This window comes from Macadamia integrifolia, chromosome 14 (assembly GCF_013358625.1).
Source record: "Macadamia integrifolia cultivar HAES 741 chromosome 14, SCU_Mint_v3, whole genome shotgun sequence".
NCBI lineage: Eukaryota > Viridiplantae > Streptophyta > Magnoliopsida > Proteales > Proteaceae > Macadamia > Macadamia integrifolia.
In genome coordinates this window covers 5,669,645-5,688,129 of record NC_056570.1, presented here as the reverse complement: position 1 = coordinate 5,688,129, position 18,485 = coordinate 5,669,645, and the positions used below count along the sequence as shown (strand labels likewise).

The following is an 18,485-nucleotide window of genomic DNA, read 5'->3' as shown; positions in this document are numbered from 1 at the left end:
TTGCAATGAAGAATAATGTCCTAATTTTTATAGGTCCAAATAAGCTTTCACTTCATAAAACATGTACTTATGAACCCTTCATCTAAGTTAGGACTTAGGACCATTCGATCAATACAAAATTGGACGAATATCAACATCAAATATGATCAATTCTGATACATATCGACTGATTCACCCGATTCAATACTATTCTTTCAAAATATGGTCATTATACTTAAAAAGTACCGCTATAATAACTATCCATTATAATAGTCTAATAGAAAATAATGTTTTTGGTGTTAAATAGGGGAAAAAGAAAACTATCTGGTCACATAGTCCCTATGCAAGACATAAGAGGATACAAAATTACTGTACTACCTCTTCAAAAATAAAAAATCTCATGTATATTGATATTCTTACCCTCAATCTCATTGATCACACGCTAGTACAAAGACCACGTGACGAGGGAGAGAGGGAGAGAGGGAGAGAGGGAAAGAGGGAGAGAGAGGGAGAGAGCGCTCTCCACCTTACCATTAAATTTGGATTCATGAATCTCACGTGCAACCTCTCTCTCTCTCTCTCTCTCTTACGCGTGTGCTTTGAATGAGAATTGCATGCAGGTGGGAGACGGTTGTTCAACTCTCCAATTTATACTGGATGTGATCGTATTAATTGATAAGAAGAGAGAAAAAAGGGGAAAAAATCCATTGTATTCCACAACCAAAGCTTTTTTTTTTCACTTCCTTGATCATGTAGGTCCCTAATTATCTGAAGTCATTTCCCATCATGGTTTCAACTATTAGTATTGGATTGGTTGTATTGTATCGATATTGGTTGAGGTTGATATTGATATTTATTCGATCTGAATCAATTATCTATATCATTTCAAGGGTAAAGTAGTAATTTTCTTTTAAGCAACATTAAAAGTGATTGATACACATCGATCCGAACAGATTTGGATTAGTATCTGATTGATATCAGCTTCTGACAATACCAAAGTCAATATCAATATCGATACCGATACCTAATCCATATTTCCCACACTATGATTGATATAGGATGGAAAATTCCCCTCTTTAGTGATGTTGAAAGAAACCCTCTTTATTAATTTTTGTTTTGAAATAAAATTATTTATTTATTCATGGGAGAGGATTCGTTGAACAAGCAACATAAAAGAGTACACCAGTAAAATACGATAAAATAGTTTTACACGTACAAGGTGCTAGTGTTCCTTCCCAATATTTTTAAGTTGGAATCAGAGATGGATTGATCCCTATTGATTCTGATAGGAGATGGATCAGATACGTCCGATATCAATCCCAAAACCTTAGAATTAATATGGTAATTCGGTTCCAATCAGCCTTACAGTTCGACATTTGAAGATATACACATGCAATCATGAGGAATTATAATGAGGTTTTCATTAGATGTGATGATTGATGATGTAATGTTCCATGTAGTTGAGTCCACATATAATTATGCTATGATTATTTACGAATTTATGAATAGTTGTTAATGGATGATAAGACAAGTTAAGTAAAAGTTAGGGAGAAGTTATAAAAGTTCTAATTATTAGATTCGGTAGAAAATTTGTGGTAGTGGTGGTTGGTTACCTAACAATTTGTACAAATATTTATAGATCACCAACGAATGGAGCTAGACTTGAAATCTTAATCAATGCTTTAAGGAGTGGAGGTAGGTTTCCTCAATTAAGCCAAAGACATCAAGTTTCAGGATTCTCTATTAAATTATTGAAAGTACGACAAGATTTAAATGCGTCACAATTGTTTCGTGAGTCGTAATCAGATTTTATTATGATTTTTAAAATATTGGTATCTTCTCATGGTTGTTCAAGAGAATAATTATTCCACCAGACAAAGTTGGATGCAGACTGAATATTCTCGTGTCTAACTGTATCTGTGCGTACAGGTGTAGTTGGATAGAATTCTCTTGTCCATATAAATAATTTTAGGAAAATTAGGCCGCCTTCTTTATAGTTTGTCGAAATTACACGTGGATCCAAGGGTTTTAAGGAATTACGCCTCCTCCTCTGGCATTGATGCTATGAGTATGCTGTTAATTTTAAATAGCAAAAGACCATATTATCCTCTAGTGGAAAAGGCCAAGAACTAAAAAAACGATTCTTGAGCCTAAAGAGTAACATTCGCGAACCACCATACCTCGATATCTTCCAGTTAAGTGGACAATAGATTGTTCTCCTTGATGATTTTGTCCCACATAGGTCCCTTGTCTTTCATCATCTCTGCAAGGGAAGGAACCCCCTCTTCGAATTCAGGGCAACTCATCTCGAATTGCCCTGCCAAAAATTTCCTGGGATGCTTCCATTTGAACACATCTCCGTTGGCGCAATTGAAAGCTTTGTTCTTCGTGTAAGGATTGTCGACGGATGCCCAAATGTGATGCTTCGCGATTAGATCGAAATCGGAAGCCTCTACGTAAATGTTCCAAGTGACTTGAGTCCCAGAGACTCTGAGGGGCAAACTCTTGTGTTTACAGTTATCGACGTAAATGCAGACAATTTCGATCATGTTCATCAAGCTAAGGGTGAGAAGCTGAAGACGCAACCAGGGAAAAGGACAGACCATGTCAAGTTGTCCTTCTCAACCTCCTCCAAGAGAATACCCTCCAAAGTGTAATAGAAATTGGGGTTAGGGAGGCGAGGGAGATCGTTGTCGAAGGGAGGATCATGAGGACCGGCGGTGCCTGAAATCAAGTCTTTGAAAGAGCCTAGGTAATGTTTGGTCCCCGATTGGAGGCATATGTGTTGGAGATTGGGGGCATTTGGGATCACAACTTGAACAACGTTATAGAACATGGGCATTGTTGATCTCACAATGGTGGATTTGCTTCCAAACATAGAAGATGTGGGTAACATTGGAGAGAGGGGAAAGCTTGGTCAGGGTATCTTGGGCGTCGGAGATGTCACATTGGATGTACTCAAATGGGTGGTTGGCATTCTAGGAGAGACGAGGGTGACGAGCGACGCCATAATCTTCCAAGGACTGGCTACAGTGTCAGGAAGAGGGAGAATCTTGACGAAACTGTTGTCCACGATTTTGATAATGTCGATGATCAAACCCATGCTTTCGATGCCATAAACTCTTATTTGTTTTAATGGAAAAGTATTTTGATAAGTTCATGTGTATATAAAAGTATTTTCGATATTAAAAAGTATCATATTAGATGATATCATCAGCTAACAGTCTCAATTTCATGAGGACTAATGGGTACACCTAATTATAAGAATATTAGACAGCACAATGGAAGTCTCTGGTTCCTTCGAACTCTTGAATCCACATGTACAAATTAAAAGGTAGGGCCATAGTTTCCCAATAATTTTCTATCCTGTTTCTGTGGTTACAGTTTGTGAAAAGGAATTTATTCAAAAACAAAGATTGCCGTGGATTATTGTTGGCATTGGCACAGCTGGTTTTAATGAGTCCAAACTCGTACGGCAAGGCTCTCTTTTACCAGTGGAGCTAGAAGATTCTTTGTTGTGTTTTTTGGTCGTTAACCCCACGCAACCCAGACGCACTAACCGTAAAGCGATCCGCCTGACGCTCTCTCTCTCTCACTCCCTGTCGCCTTCTTATTATTAAAGTCATACATTGAATGGACAGATGGGATTCCCCATTAATCTATGGGTCACACCATCCATAGTATTTTAGGATAGACCTAATACCTTTTTTTTGGTAAAAGATATCCCTAATACCACTTACCTCTAGGATTTTAGAAAATGAAAAAAAAAAACATTTAAGGAGCCTATCCGAGAGTATGGCTCTTATGAAACATAATTCATTCCTACTAATGCTTTCATAGGTGTTCTTATTGGCCTTTGCGTAACTGCAAAAGTCATGTTTTTAGATAGAATTAAAAATATATATATATATATTATTTATAATGAATCCATTTAAAGTTTAATATTTAAATCGAATGATTTAGAAATTTGAGATTAAATTGGATTAGAGGAGATGAGGTGCATGTAAAAAACCATTATGATCCAAAACCCTTAGAATTGGTCCTCAAATTTGGAACTTCAGTGATTTGGTCACAAAAATCTTAGAACCAATTCATCTGAAACATCTGAAATCAAGATTATTCATGGTCGATTATGATTCAAATCAGTCAATTCAATTGATTCAATTCCAATTTTTGAAACCATGGCCTTGTTAGTTTTGGCCTAACCTAATCAATCACTACCAAATTAAGGCCTTGGAACATGGTTTTAGGAATAGGTATCATATCAGCTGTCTCGTATCGGTACGATTGAGACCAATCTTGATACATGGCCCATCTGGGATTAGGTATTGTATTGGTATCAGGGGTAAAATCATCAAAAGAACCTCAATTTTTATGAAAAATAAGGTTAATATTGATGATCCAGACCAATACAGTCGATCTCAGATTGATAGTTGAGATCAATACCAAGATCGATACAAATATCGATAACTAAGACACCGTTTGATAACATTCCTAGAAACATGTTTCTACGTTATTCTGTGTCGAGAAATGGAAAAACAACATTAAAAGCATTTGATAAACCTGTTCCGTTCCACCCGTTTTTAGAAACGTAAATAGAAATTTATAGAAATTTATGATATAAGAAACATGAATGGCGAAACATGTTATACTTTTTTCGCTGTTTTTAGGAACAAGTTGAGGCCAAAATATTGGGGAAGGCCCTATAAAAAATCGATAAAAAGGTAACTTGTTTATCAAACACCAAAAAATTATTGAAGGTAGTCCTTGACACCATTGTTGGTGTTGCAGATCTCGGCACGGAGGATCCGATTAATAAGTTTATCAAATACTAAAAAATTACTTTTTGTTTCTAAAAACGTAAAAAATCGTTATACTATTTCCAGACACATAAACAGTAGAAACGTTATCAGACATTGCCTAAATCCTTGCCTTTGGACTATTATACTTACCATTTATGTACTCAAGCTTCGTGAGTTAGGTTATGAACACATTTCTATTCAGTCGATCGGACTACTTCCGCTTAACAGAACTTGATACATATTGGTATCGTTATCAATATTAATAATGACTGATACCGTTACCAAATACTGTAAACCAAATCCACGCTCGCGTGTCCATGTGATTGCGGCGTCTAACAAAATCACGTTAATCACCGTTCATTCCCAGGGAAAGGTCAAAGATCGGACGGTCTGGCATTGTGATTTAGACACTACTTCTTGGCTTGGCACCGCGTGTTGTGTTGTAGTGGGGTCCACAAAAGTCAGTAACTGCTTTATAGCTTTGTAGTCTCTGTGACTTTTCTCTACCGGCGATTTTGGTGACCGAAGAAGACGAAGATTGTCTTAAAAGAAGGGGAAAGGAATCCAAGATTTTCATTTCCTTCACCCACTGTAAAGATTGATTCCTTCATCTACAGTGAAAGAGAGATAATTTCTTCAATAATTGTTCTCTTAATCCACAAGTTTAGATGATTCCTCCAAAAAGGGAAGTTAGATAGTTGAGATTAGCAGCAGCAGCAGCAGCAGAGAGAGAGAGATCAAGCTTTGTTTGCCAACAATGGCGCAGAAGAAGTATATAGTTGAAGTAGAGAAGGGAAAAGAATCGAAGGATGGAAGACCTTCAGTCGGACCAGTTTATCGGAGTGTGTTAGCTAAGGATGGATTTCCGCATCCACAAAGAGGATTGGAGAGCTGCTGGGATATTTTTCGGTATTTTTTCTATGAATTTCTCTCAACTTTTCATTTCTATTTACATGGAATTTGGTTTGTTAATTCGTATTTTGTTGCAGTCTTCCAAGCTTTAGTTAGTTCTTTATGACTGTTAGTGGAAATTTATACTTTCTCTGCTGTGCTAAGCTAGTGAAAGTTCTTGGTTCTTTTAGTTCTTTGGGATGTTTGGATTACATTCTTCTCTTTTTAACAGAAACGGATCAATTTGAGCGTTGCATGCAGGACTATGTACAGTTTAAGTGGATTTGTAGTGTTCTTCAACTGTTCTAGGGAAGGAAATTGAGTTCATCGTTGATTCTTTGTATGGGGATGGATAGTTGGATTATAAAATATGGTCCTTCATGTGTCATCCTCTCTTCCCCCTTCTTTTTATGGAATTGTCTTCTTTGAATTGCTATTCACAATTTACTGAAATCTGCTAGGTTGTTTTAAAGATTTATTTAGCGTTCACTTTTCTTCACGAAAAATAACGAAAGCTTCCACACTAGTTTCACTGACTGTCAATTATAGACCTTGAAATTGAGCTTAGGATCCAGAAAACATCTAACCTAGAACTGCTGAGTCTGACGGGGAAAATTTAAGATTCATTTTATTCTATACCAAGCAGGGATTTAATCACGGTATCGGTAGCAGTATGGGTCTTGGCCGATACCAATATTGACACGGACATAGATTAGACGGATCAGACCATTTTTCCCTCTAATTTGATTTAAAAAAATAAAAAAATAAAATTCAAACTACCTTCAATACATACCGACACCACCGATCTGTATCGGTATTGGTCTCTGGGGATACCGGTATGTATAGCCGCCATGATACTGATACTTAATATCATGATACCAAGCACTGATGATGCGATGACTTTCCAAGTCTGTTTTGACACTTGACAGTACTGCAAATCTATGTTAGACAAATGTATTCACCATATCCAGGCATGCATTTCCATCAAAATAACTTCTCTCGAGGATCCCATAACCAATAGGAACTTAGGCCCAAAAGTTCTCGCCAGTGGCTTTCCGTCCCAAATTAGGTACAAAAAGCACACGTAGAACTACTTTCAAGAAAGAAAATTTCATGGTTTTGGCACCAGTTGCAACTATAACGAAAGCTAGGTTTGCTGACCCACATCTCATGGTTTTCCTCTTGAAATGCAGTCTATCAGGTTAAATTTGCTAATTATTACTATTATTATTTTCCCCCAAATATCTTCAATTGTGATATCTGTTTCTGAAATATTTTTTGTTCAAATCTTGAATCCCAGTAATTCGAGCATATTCAGTTTTTGGTTTGGTCACACAATTAACAGAATAAATCATCAAAAAAATATGCTGGCCAGTGTCATTATGCAATGACTCTTACCTAATTTAATTCCTGTTATGTAAGACCAATCTTGGTACATATAAGTGTTCTTTTGGCATTCAAATTCAAGAGTGCTGATGCATATACCAGTTAATAAATTTGCATGCTGTTGGTCATTGTTTCTTGAAAGCTTGACGGTGAGTCATTGAATGCCTTGAGTAGTTAGGAATGTCTTCTTGTTTTCTTTTCATGCTGATAACCATGGCTAATATTGTTGTGTTCCTTTCACAGGTTGTCTGTTGAAAAGTATCCTGGAAATCGAATGCTTGGTCATCGAGAGACAGTGAATGGGAAGGTACATATTCATTGTGGATTCTTTATTTGTGCTTCTTCACATAGTTTGCACTTCTCCCTTAAATTGTATATTCTAATTTTCTATTATTACCTTTCAAACTTTATAATTGTTACGAGTATTGCTTTTGTTATTTACAGGCAGGTAAATATGTGTGGCGAACTTACAAGGAAGTATATGATATTGTTATGAAAGTTGGATATTCCATCCGTAGCTGTGGTGTTAAGCCAGTAAGTTGCTACTGCTCCAGATAATTGTTTCGTTGCACCCAAGGACTTGAAATTAATATATTCTTGTTTAGTTTAAGCTTGAGCTTTCAGGGTGGAGGCACATGTTTGAGTTTGAGGGTGCCTACTTTTTGCAAAAATGCTGAAGGTTATGTTATGACCAACCACAGGCTACCCCCTCAGGGGACCCTGTAAATGCAGGATCTGCAGTAGGCTATGGCGCTTAAAAAAATTCTTTAGGTGGGGCTGTCAATTTTTTGGGTCCATGAAATGCCAAGTTCTATGCTCATCAAGGGGCAAAAGGCTCTGTGAGTGTCACACTTTGCAGAAGCACGTCATCACATCCTCACTCGTCCATGATATCAGTTTGGACCAGCTCTGCAAATGGTGCAGGCATGGGAAAAAGGAAAAGAAGATAAAACCAAATCAGCCAAAACAAAAAATAAAATCTGTATAGAGAAGTAAAATTTTATATACTTTTTTGTAGAATTAACGGCTAACTTTATTGGTATTTTGCAAAATAAAATTTTATTTCTTTAGTCCTTAGTCCTTACTCCTTAATAACTCCAATAAATTAAATCACATGCCTTCATGGAAGTTAAGGTAAAAGTGCAGAACAAATTTCTTGGTGAAGTCCTGCAGGCCAGAATGTTAGGATGGGCACTGCTCTTTTTAATCAATATGCCTAGATTTTATCAATTTCTGTGCAAAAATTGATTCGTAAAATCTAAAGCTGGAGTCCAGATGGATACCTAAATCAGATCTAAGAACAAACTATTAAATGAGTAGGAAACCTTTTTTTTTTGGCAACGAGTAAGAAACCTTTAAATCATGCCTTCAAGACTCTTAAATTTCCTAGTACTGAAATATATGGTTGGGAAGCTGTGATTCTGCAGAAGAGGTTTTGTTACTGTCTATTGTTTCACAATCTTTTTGTGAAAATATTAAGACCTTTATAGATCTTGTGTTGATCAAACCTGTAATTATATAATACATGGAAAGATAATCAAGCATTATCTATACTTTGGACTAAAGGGAAGGTTTTTGTATGTCTTAGTTGCCTTATATTCAATCATTGCGCCTAACCTTGGAAACCTTACTATTTTATTCTATTATTCGTGAATTACTTTTGAGTTTTCTGTCCTTTTGGTTTCTCATGTTGTTTGTTGGAGGAAAGATGACCTCTCCCCCATTTTAGGTTTTCCAATGATGAATGACATTCCTTATTCAGGATTCTCTCTGGGTTTCATGTAGATGGGAAAATTTTAACAATTGCATCTCCCCTCTGTTTTCAAATTTTCTCTGGTTTGAAGTGGTTTAGTTCTTGTCATTGCATGTTTTGGTAGTATGTGTTTGACATCCTTTCATGTATAAAATATGTCCAACTCAATCTTTGATTTTATTTTCTTTTCCCCAGGGAGGGAGATGTGGCATATATGGTGTCAATTGTCCAGAGTGGATGATAAGTATGCAGGTGCCAGTTTACTTTCCATGCATTTGCTATTTGTTTCTTGCTACAGTGGTGTTGTTGGCATCTCAACTAGAGATTTGGCTATAAGTTTAAGCATTTATTGTCCTCATACATTTCTTTCTCCTCCTTGACCGTATTAAGGTTTCATCTTTTTTTTTTTTTTTTGGTGTTCTGTTTACTGTTTTGATCCTATGTACATCTTGATGAGATTTATTCTAATGCTACAAAATTTTGCAGGCTTGCAATGCTCATGCAGTTTATTGTGTTCCTTTATATGATTCTCTCGGTATGCATTTTGAGCATTTTCTGTGATTTTTATATACAAGTGTATTTCTACAGATGATGTCCACTTACAGTTGCTTACAGTGTGCTTGAAGTTGTTTCATTAAATATAGGATATCTATACCTACAAACCTGAAGCCTTATCAATCATGAAGTCTGGGTCTGCTAAAACTGTAGTTGATGAAATTTTGATTATTTTCCATTATGATTTAGGTGCTGGTGCTGTAGAATATGTTATATGCCATGCAGAGGTTTCAATTGCATTCACAGAAGAAAAGAAGATCCCAGAGGTAGATGATATTCTATTTTATCATTTCCATTCTGGAATAAGTTGGTTTTGAAAAGATTTTGGTTGGGGGGGGGGGGGTTTCCTCTATTACATCTGTTCATTTCATATGTATTACAAAAGCTGGAAATTTTAGCCCAATTAACAATTTATGTGGCTACAGGAATTCGGTCTATTTAAGGCAAAAGTTCTTTTACCATTTACGGGAGTATCACTCCTATAGTAGTTTTCATTTACCGTTTATGAGAGTATCATTCCTATAGTAGTCTTCATTTACCATTTACGGGAGTATCATTCCTATAGTAGTTTTCTGTGTAATAAGCACTTGTTTGAGATTTGAAAAGTATTAAGATATGCTAGCAATGCAGTTCACAATTCTCAATTGGCATTTCCCTCTTTTCAGCTGCTGAAAACATTTCCAAAGACAACAGAATATCTGAAAAGTAAGTTAACTTTGTTGATTTCTTTCTCTTGCTTGATGCATTTTGTGTTATAGCTATTGATACTTTTTTCCCCTCTTTTGTAGCGGTTGTGAGTTTTGGCAAGGTTGCACCTAAACTAAGAGAAGAGGTTGAAAAGTTTGGTTTAGCAATATATTCATGGGACGAATTTTTGCAACTGGTAGGCTAATTGGATCAAAATATAAATTTTTCTCATTTGCTATCCTTTCATGAAATCATGGTGAATTCCCTAGAAAAAGTCTCTCTATAGCTGTTATTTTTGTGGTAGGTGTTACTTCTCCATTTTTTTTTCTTGATTTAATTCAAAGAATCAAGAAAAGGTCAGTGTTTCACAAAATATTAGCTAAACAGGGATTTCTCAACTGTCATATTTCTGGGTTTGGGTTTGCTATTATTTCCATCATGGGATAGATTTGTGTTAAGCTTGGGTGGTACTTTCTCGCTTTGATGCAAAAGGTTTTATGTTATATCTTCCCACGTGGTTTCTTAAGCATAGGAAGTCTAATTTTTTATTTCATTTTTTACTCTTTTTTATCAACAGGGAGATGGTAAACAATTTGATCTTCCAATGAAAAAGAAGTCTGACATTTCTACAATTATGTATACAAGTGGAACAACTGGTGACCCCAAGGGAGTACTGATTTCCAATAATGCTATTGTTACTCTTATAGCGGGTATAGAACGACTGCTAGAGAGTGTGAATGAACAGGCGAGTCATAATCACTTTAGTATTTGTTCACGTGTGTCGTGTGAGAACATAGATGCAAGTACTTTTTTGAATTTTATCAGTTTCTCATGGACTTTCATTTTTGTAAGTGTTACAGTTGACTATAAATGATGTTTATATGTCCTATCTTCCTCTGGCTCATATCTTTGATCGGGTTCTTGAGGAGTTGTTTATTCATCATGGTGCCTCAATAGGATTTTGGCGTGGGGTAAGTTAATTACAGCATATAATTCTACCTAGACAGGATACAATTTTTACCTAGAATAATTCCAAATTTATAAATTGATCATTTGTTTGCATTTTCAGGATGTCAAATTGATGATTGAAGACCTTGGGGAGCTAAAACCAACTGTTTTCTGTGCTGTTCCACGTGTGTTGGATAGGATATATTCAGGTAAATTTGGAAAAAATTATACCTCTGTGTGCCAAGTTAGGCTATTCTCTGCTTCTCCAGTAAATGTGCACATAAAATATCCACTTATATTTAGAATGAGGGGTAGTAGACATTCTTATGTGCAGTGGCATTGCTGTTCAACTCTTTGTTGATTATCTATTTGTTACATAAACATATTCACATTCTTAGCCAGTGGCTTTAATTATTTTCAGGTCTGACTGAGAAGATATCTTCTGGGGGTTTCTTAAAGAGCACATTGTTTAACATTGCATATTCATAGTAAGTTTTCCTCATTGTTTCAATTTTCTGTGGTGAAAGTCACTCTGTTCTGTCCTCACAAGCTTTGAAGCCCTTAGCGACAATTTTTCTGCCAAGCTGGGGGATCTCATGGAAAATCTAGTGTATCCATCAATTCGGGTACATTCTGGACTATATCTATATGATGCCCCCTGTTCGAAGTCTGGTCCATGCCCCTGTTGCACTTTTCTCCTGCCCATAAGGCTAAGGGTTTTTTACTTCTCATTTAAAAGGATGGCAAAAGCAACTCTCGCTTTTCTATATGGCAGAAGGCTATTGGTATAATATTTGCAACATGGAAGGAAGCAGGCATGATGTAACCTATTATCCTATTTTGTGTTGCAGTTCAGCGGCCGCATGTAAAATTCCATGCTTAAACAGGCTTAGAGTAGGGCTAAGTATTTATAAGTCCAGGCTAGGTTGTTATCCAGAAGATTGGACCCAGCTTCATCATCAGGGATGAAGTTGAAGCCTAGCCCTGAATCTGGTCAAATTCTTCTAGTAGCCCTTGATTTGAGCCATGTGGAAACCATTAAAATTTTGAATAGATAGGGAACCATTTGGATTGGACATACTTCAGTTTTGTGGTTTCAACTTTGTGAACTAACCATGTATCTGGCTTGCCCCTTTTACTATCATCCATAAACCACCTTCCAAAGCTTTTTCTTTCTTTCTTTTTTTTTTGGGGTTGGGGGGGGGGGGGTGGGGAGGGCAAATTTCATTGATATAAAAAATAAACTCCATTATGCCACAAGCCAAAATTCTTGTGGGATGAAACTTTTAACAAGTAGTGGGTGATATAACTGCTTGTGAACCATTTCCCTAACGTCAGCCCATGTTATGTAGACACATCAAGTTATGAGCTGTACCTGTGTCTAACACTTGATGTAACCCGATGGGAATGAAAGATATGGAATCTTGCTACTCCCAAGTTTTATCCTTTACTGCGTCTGAGTAGCATAGGTGCCAAAGAAACTGCCAAATGCCAATTGGCAGAAACAGGCCAGGATTGTCAACTAGACTAGGTGGGCTATTTTTATAAATCATCAATGACTGGACTGGGAGAGGGCGGACCTTGGCACAACGGTAAGGTTGCTCCATTGTGACCTAGTGGTCACGGATTTGAGTCAGGAAACAGCCTCTATGTGAAGCGGGGGGTAAGGCTGTGTACATTATGACCCTCTCCACTCTCTAGACTCCTTAGTGGCAGGAGCCTTGTGCACTGGGTACGCCCCTTTTCTTATCAATTACTGGACTGGGCTTCAACCAATCTGATCTTTGCTATAGGCTAGGCCCAAGCCCACCTAAAGTTGATCGGAGTCACCTACCGATTGGCCCCAACTTCTCAGATTTTTCTTTTGTCTCCCACCCCTCTTTCCAAGTATATGTAGCTTGCTCCTTGTATAAGAAATCTTTTAAAGATTATATCCAGTTTCTTGAGTACTCAAGACTGTTCTAGAGCTAAATCATGTGCAAATAAGGGACACTTACTAGTGATGCACTTCAGGACCAACGTTATACAATGATATGGTTTCGGCCATCCAATTTTAATGTAGAGAAATTTCTACAAATGTTCCAGAAAACAGTCTGGCAATTTTTTTTTTTTCTTTTTTGGGATTAATAAACAATTAAACTACGCAAGAGAAGAATAAACAAGGGGGGTGGGGGGGAAGAGGCTCATATCAAGCCAAACAGAAAAAAATACCCAAGAGCACAAGCAAACAAAAGAAGGTAACAACAGAGCTATTGAGGTGAGGGGGGTGGGGAGGAGGGAGGAGGGAAGACCCCAAGACACAACAATAAGCCTGTTCCTTGGGGAACCCCTTACACTACAATGAGGGAGGGAGGAGAATTTGGAGCTAACTTTGAAGTAGAAAAATAATTATCTGTCTGGCAGATTAGATGGTCAAAGATAGCCAATTATTGGAGCCTATTCATTAACATTTTCTTATCAATGATGTATTTGATGCATGGCCAGAATTTCTGGTTGGGCCCCAAAGTTTCTGCATCTTTTCCAACCATGAAACTTCATCCTACATTTTATCTACTTTTTTAAGCCCTAACTTCTCATAAGTCTGTGTAACTCTAGTGAAACAGGATCCACCGCAAAGTAGTTGTGATAAAGCTTAGTTGAGTATTGAGGTGGGTGGTCTTTGTGGACTGCCTTGGCATATATATATGTATATATATATATATATACATATATATATGTTAGAGGAGCAGTTCAAGATATTCCTCACATATTATTTTATTTTACCTTTTTTTTAGGGGGGGGGTTATAATCGGTTGTTTGTGGTTCATTTTATTTTCTCCAGTGTTACTGCATCCGTTCTATAAACCAGTGTTCCGATTTTGTTGAGGACCTCTTGATTTCTCCTCCAATATATGGTGCATACCTCTTCATTTCTGGTTTTTAATCTACAATATGCGAATGTTGCAGCAAATTTTTTAACATGAAGAAAGGGTATAAACATGAAAAGGCCTCTCCACTTTGTGACAAAGTTGTTTTTAGCCAGGTATTGGAAGTGTAAAATTATATGTTTTCAAATTTGCTGCTTACTTTTGCAAGAGTGAGCTTCCCAAAATTCACATAGCATTCTTGATGATATTCATGACTTAGTCAGGTAAAGCAAGGTTTGGGAGGGAATGTACGACTCATTTTATCTGGAGCTGCTCCTCTTGCAAATCATGTTGAAGCTTTTCTACGTGTGGTGACATGTGCCTATGTCTTACAAGGATATGGTATACAGTGTTTTGAAAACTCATGTCGTTGAAACCCCTTTTCCCTCTTATTTTTTAAAGTACTATTTTATTGCATTGATTTCAATTACCATGGTTGTAATGTTATCTGCTGAAATCTCGATGCTCTCCAGTCCTTCACAGATTTAATACTTACTTTAATTTTAGTAGGGTTTTATCTAGGGTATGAATGTATTAATGCTTCGAAGGTGTTATCCACAAAGCATGAAGTATTCTGTTGGGTAACCGTTGCAACGCCAAGGGATGAAATTTTCATCCTGTTTTGTATATGTGACTCGTGCTTCATATTTTATTTTTCTCCATCTTTTTCACAGCACTCCCAAGGCCCATGATTACATTTTGTGTATTATCATGTGCACCCTCAAGGCCATGGCCTAATGATTTGCACTGTTAAGATAACTCAACTGTGTGACAATGAGTCATCATTAGGAAAATCAATTATAGGATTGGCAATGTTTAAAAGCCAGGGCAGAAGTATACTCATAGCATAGTTAGGACAATTCCTTCGTAAATTTCTAGTTTATGCTTCACATTGATGACAATGTGTCAGTTGTATTACATTCACTTCATTTGTAGAGAATCCACTGTGCATCATAACTTTTTAAAAGAATGAAAATTCAAAATAAAAAGCTAAAAAAGTTCACAAATTAAGTGTTTGTCAATATCTTTGCTCTCTGTATTTATGAGCATTCTTCATGTCAATTTGCTTATGCTAAATAAATGTTCCTTGTAATATTTTGGCAAACAGTAAGCCAACTCAATAAATGAAGCGTGATCCTGAATACTTGAGGATCACTATATGAATCCTGTTTCTGCAAGTCTATTATATCTAACTCCAATGTCCTGAATACTTGAGGTGATATATATGAATCCTGTTTCTGCAACTTAGAATTTTGGCAAACAGTTAGCCAACTCAATAAATGAAGTGTGATCCTGAATACTCAAGGTGATCTATATGAATCCTGTTTCTGCAAGTCTGTCATATCTAACACTAATGTCCTTGAATATCATACATGAGTAAAAAATGTTTGGTTAGCTAGAATTTAATTGCATCCACCAGTATTCTATGTGTATAGTATTAGGATATCAAATTTATCTACAGTGCGTGGAATTAGGGCCGCACCTTGTCACCTTCTGCCTCAGCCTACAATTCCTTACATTATGAACCATGATGGCAATACCAAACAGATGATGAAGCTGCATTTAAAAAATAAAAAATAAAATTCATTGAATACATATATGATTTTATGCAGTTCCTTCTATCAAGGTTTAAAAACTTGGAATAGGGTATGGGATTGATCTCCGTCGATTCTGATTCAAATCGCCTCAGAATGGAATGGAATTTTCCCCTAGTTGGTCAGATTTGGCCGGACTTATTATGCTAGGATTCGTGGTGGATCAGCATCTGCATCCGTCGATTATGAGTTGAATTGGCCAATTGTGATCTGATTTTTAAACTCTGCTTTCTGTTGGTGTAGCAACTTTCTTTCTAATTATTTTAACAAAAACAGCTGAACTATGAGATAATCCCCACACCAACCCAAGGGGGTAGCTGAGTTGGCAAGGGACCTTCGCCTCAGGAAGCATGTGGTTCTGAGTTCGATTTCTCTTACCTCCTTGAGGCCATTCACATGGGGGGTTTTTAGTGCTCTTCACTGCTTTTGGTGAAAGTTGAATGGTTCTCATTCAACCCCGGCATGACTTGGTCCATGTGGTTGTGGAGTCAGTATGGGCCCGTGGGACTAGTTAGGCTGAAGGCATGGATACCCATTGTTAGTAAAAAAAAAAAAAAATGAATAAATAAAGAGATAATCCCTACACCTAATCAGACCCCAGAAATACTATAACCGTACAATCGATCGTTCTCTTGGGAAATAAGGGGGCAAAAGTGTGCCGTTAATCAATAAGGTCTATGGATGGTTGCACTAGTCTAATCAGTCAGTTATGTGAGAGAATGTGTACCAACATTTTTGCTGTAGCACCCTAAGGACTTTGATGATATTCACATCACTCGTGAATGCTAATGGCTTTATCTGTTTATATAGGTCTGACGGAAACATGTGCGGGAACATTTGTCTCCCTACCAAATGAACTATCAATGCTTGGTACAGTAGGGCCTCCTGTTTCAAACGTAGATGTATGCTTGGAGTCTGTTCCGGAAATGGGATATGATGCCCTTTCAAGCACTTCACGGGGAGAAATTTGTGTAAGGGGAGAAACACTGTTTTCAGGATACTACAAACGTGAAGACCTCACCAGAGAGGTGTTGATTGATGGATGGTTCCACACAGGTTTGTCCTTCTCGGGTCTTGTATTTGCACGGTTATAATAGGCTTGTTCTGCTGTTGGGTCTTGTATTTGCACAGCTCTGTTCCTCAACAAACTTGTTCTGATGACCTTTTCTGAGCAGGAGACATTGGTGAGTGGCAACCAGAGGGAACCATGAAGGTTATTGACCGCAAGAAGAACATTTTCAAACTTTCACAAGGAGAATACGTTGCTGTTGAGAACCTTGAAAACATTTATGGTCTTGCTTCTGCTGTTGATGCGGTATGTCTCCTATTGATTCGATATGTCTCAGGATGGGGAAGAAAACAACACATCTCTTGTTTCATTTTAACAATTCTTTCAACAACAGCAACAGCAACAACAACTCAGCCTTTTCCCAAAATTTAAGCGATCTTTGAATATCCATATTCATATTTTTCATTCTTCTCTTCATTCTTTTTCTGATCAAATGAATTTCTCTATAACAGGCTTTTATTGCTATTTAGTCTTATTGTTTCACTTTTCCTCTTCCTTATTGGCTACTGGTTCACTAACTATTGATCCACATTCTCCCCACTGCAGATATGGGTTTATGGGAACAGTTTTGAATCCTTCTTGGTTGCTGTTGCCAACCCCAATAAGCAAGCCCTAGAGCGTTGGGCTGAAGTGAATGGAATAACAGGAGACTTGAATTCACTCTGTGAGAATCCCAAGGCTAAAGAATTCATCCTAGGAGAGCTCACCAAGATTGGGAAGGAAAAGAAGGTTTACCTCCTTAACTCATACGTGTTAATAAATTTGATCTCATTTAGAAGATGGTCTTTGTGAACTTGCCAGAACTGCCCAAAAAACCTTCGTCCTAACTTATTAATGGTCTTGGCAGTTGAAAGGTTTTGAGTTTATCAAGGCTGTCCACCTTGACCCAGTGCCATTTGACATGGAGCGTGATCTTATGACCCCTACCTACAAGAAGAAGAGGCCTCAGTTGCTGAAATATTATCAGGTTAGCTTCACTTGTCCTATAAGTGTAACCTTAGAGCACACTATCAATGCCATGCTGTATACAAGAGACATGCATCATGTATAGGTTTCTCTGAATGTTATGATTACATGGCTGATGTATTACGAGGTTACTCTATCGAAATTTGGCCTACCAACTGAACTATTCTTGATTATTTTAGATGTCTGTTATGTCTGGATAATGTTATCCTTAAGTTGCACTGGCAATCTCGTGAAACTTGAAGACGCCAACATATTGGAACTTCCCTCCACCCTTGCAATTCTTGTGCATTCTCTTTTGACCAATTTGCTCCGTACACCATTGCTTTTGGTACGCTCCACTTGTTTCCAAGTGAAAAGCATGTTAAAAAGGAAATTTTCTGGTGAGATCTGTGTAAAAGAATAATATTTTTCCCAAGTTTTTCCCTTTTACGTGGTTCTTACCTAAAATAATGCATAGAATTTGGTGCTTGCACCTGGTGGATCAACTCCTTGATGGAATATATCATTAGAGTCGTTGATTGTGGTCAAATGCTCAGACAGAAGTGCATATTGAATATTCCCAAAAAAAAAAAAAACTATAGCTTGGACTTTGGATCACAAAATTAGTGCATGACTTGTCGCCTTGTTCTTCTTGAATATCTGAATCCTCAGAATGGTTATTTGTATACTTCTTGGTCTTTCCTGTCTAACTGTTAATGCTCTGTAACAACTTTCTGGTTCATGTCACCAAGAGAAGACCAGTTGAATCCTAGTTTCTTTCCATTTTACCTGTACATTTATGTGCTGCTGCTTACTGCATCCTATTTTGACAGAGTGCTATTGACAACATGTACAAAGCAGCAAAGTGAGCAAAGGTCCTTCTGGGGGGTCGAGGCACCGCCTGATCAAGTATTTGCCTCATATCGTATTTGGTATAAAAGGAGTAGCTTCTCCCCCAACCCAGCCCCC

At 37.3% G+C, this 18,485-nt stretch overlaps 1 protein-coding gene and 1 pseudogene across 1 annotated transcript; one reads left to right on the top strand and one right to left on the bottom strand.

The window, feature by feature from the left end:
- LOC122061719 overlaps positions 1 to 3,215 on the bottom strand; it is a 7,300-nt pseudogene extending 4,085 nt beyond the window's left edge.
- Positions 3,216 to 5,283: 2,068 nt separating this feature from the next.
- Positions 5,284 to 18,470, top strand: LOC122061799 (long chain acyl-CoA synthetase 4). The gene is made up of 19 exons (XM_042625272.1): positions 5,284 to 5,690; positions 7,302 to 7,365; positions 7,503 to 7,592; positions 9,007 to 9,063; positions 9,298 to 9,346; positions 9,556 to 9,632; positions 10,032 to 10,071; positions 10,155 to 10,249; positions 10,631 to 10,798; positions 10,914 to 11,024; positions 11,123 to 11,210; positions 11,423 to 11,489; positions 13,948 to 14,023; positions 14,132 to 14,249; positions 16,313 to 16,558; positions 16,678 to 16,817; positions 17,118 to 17,300; positions 17,419 to 17,538; positions 18,350 to 18,470. The coding sequence occupies exons 1-19, from the start codon at positions 5,539 to 5,541 to the stop codon at positions 18,383 to 18,385; spliced, it is 1,977 nt and encodes a 658-aa protein (XP_042481206.1). The 5' UTR covers positions 5,284 to 5,538; the 3' UTR covers positions 18,386 to 18,470.
- Positions 18,471 to 18,485: the final 15 nt, after the last annotated feature.

Bases quoted from the DNA above. Each gene is read 5' to 3' on its own strand.
- LOC122061799 (XM_042625272.1), top strand. From the start codon at position 5,539: ATGGCGCAGAAGAAGTATATAGTTGAAGTAGAGAAGGGAAAAGAATCG. The intron at 11,211-11,422 runs GTAAATTTGGAA...AATTATTTTCAG, and splicing joins GTTGGATAGGATATATTCAG to GTCTGACTGAGAAGATATCT. The intron at 14,024-14,131 runs GTATTGGAAGTG...TGACTTAGTCAG, and splicing joins ACAAAGTTGTTTTTAGCCAG to GTAAAGCAAGGTTTGGGAGG.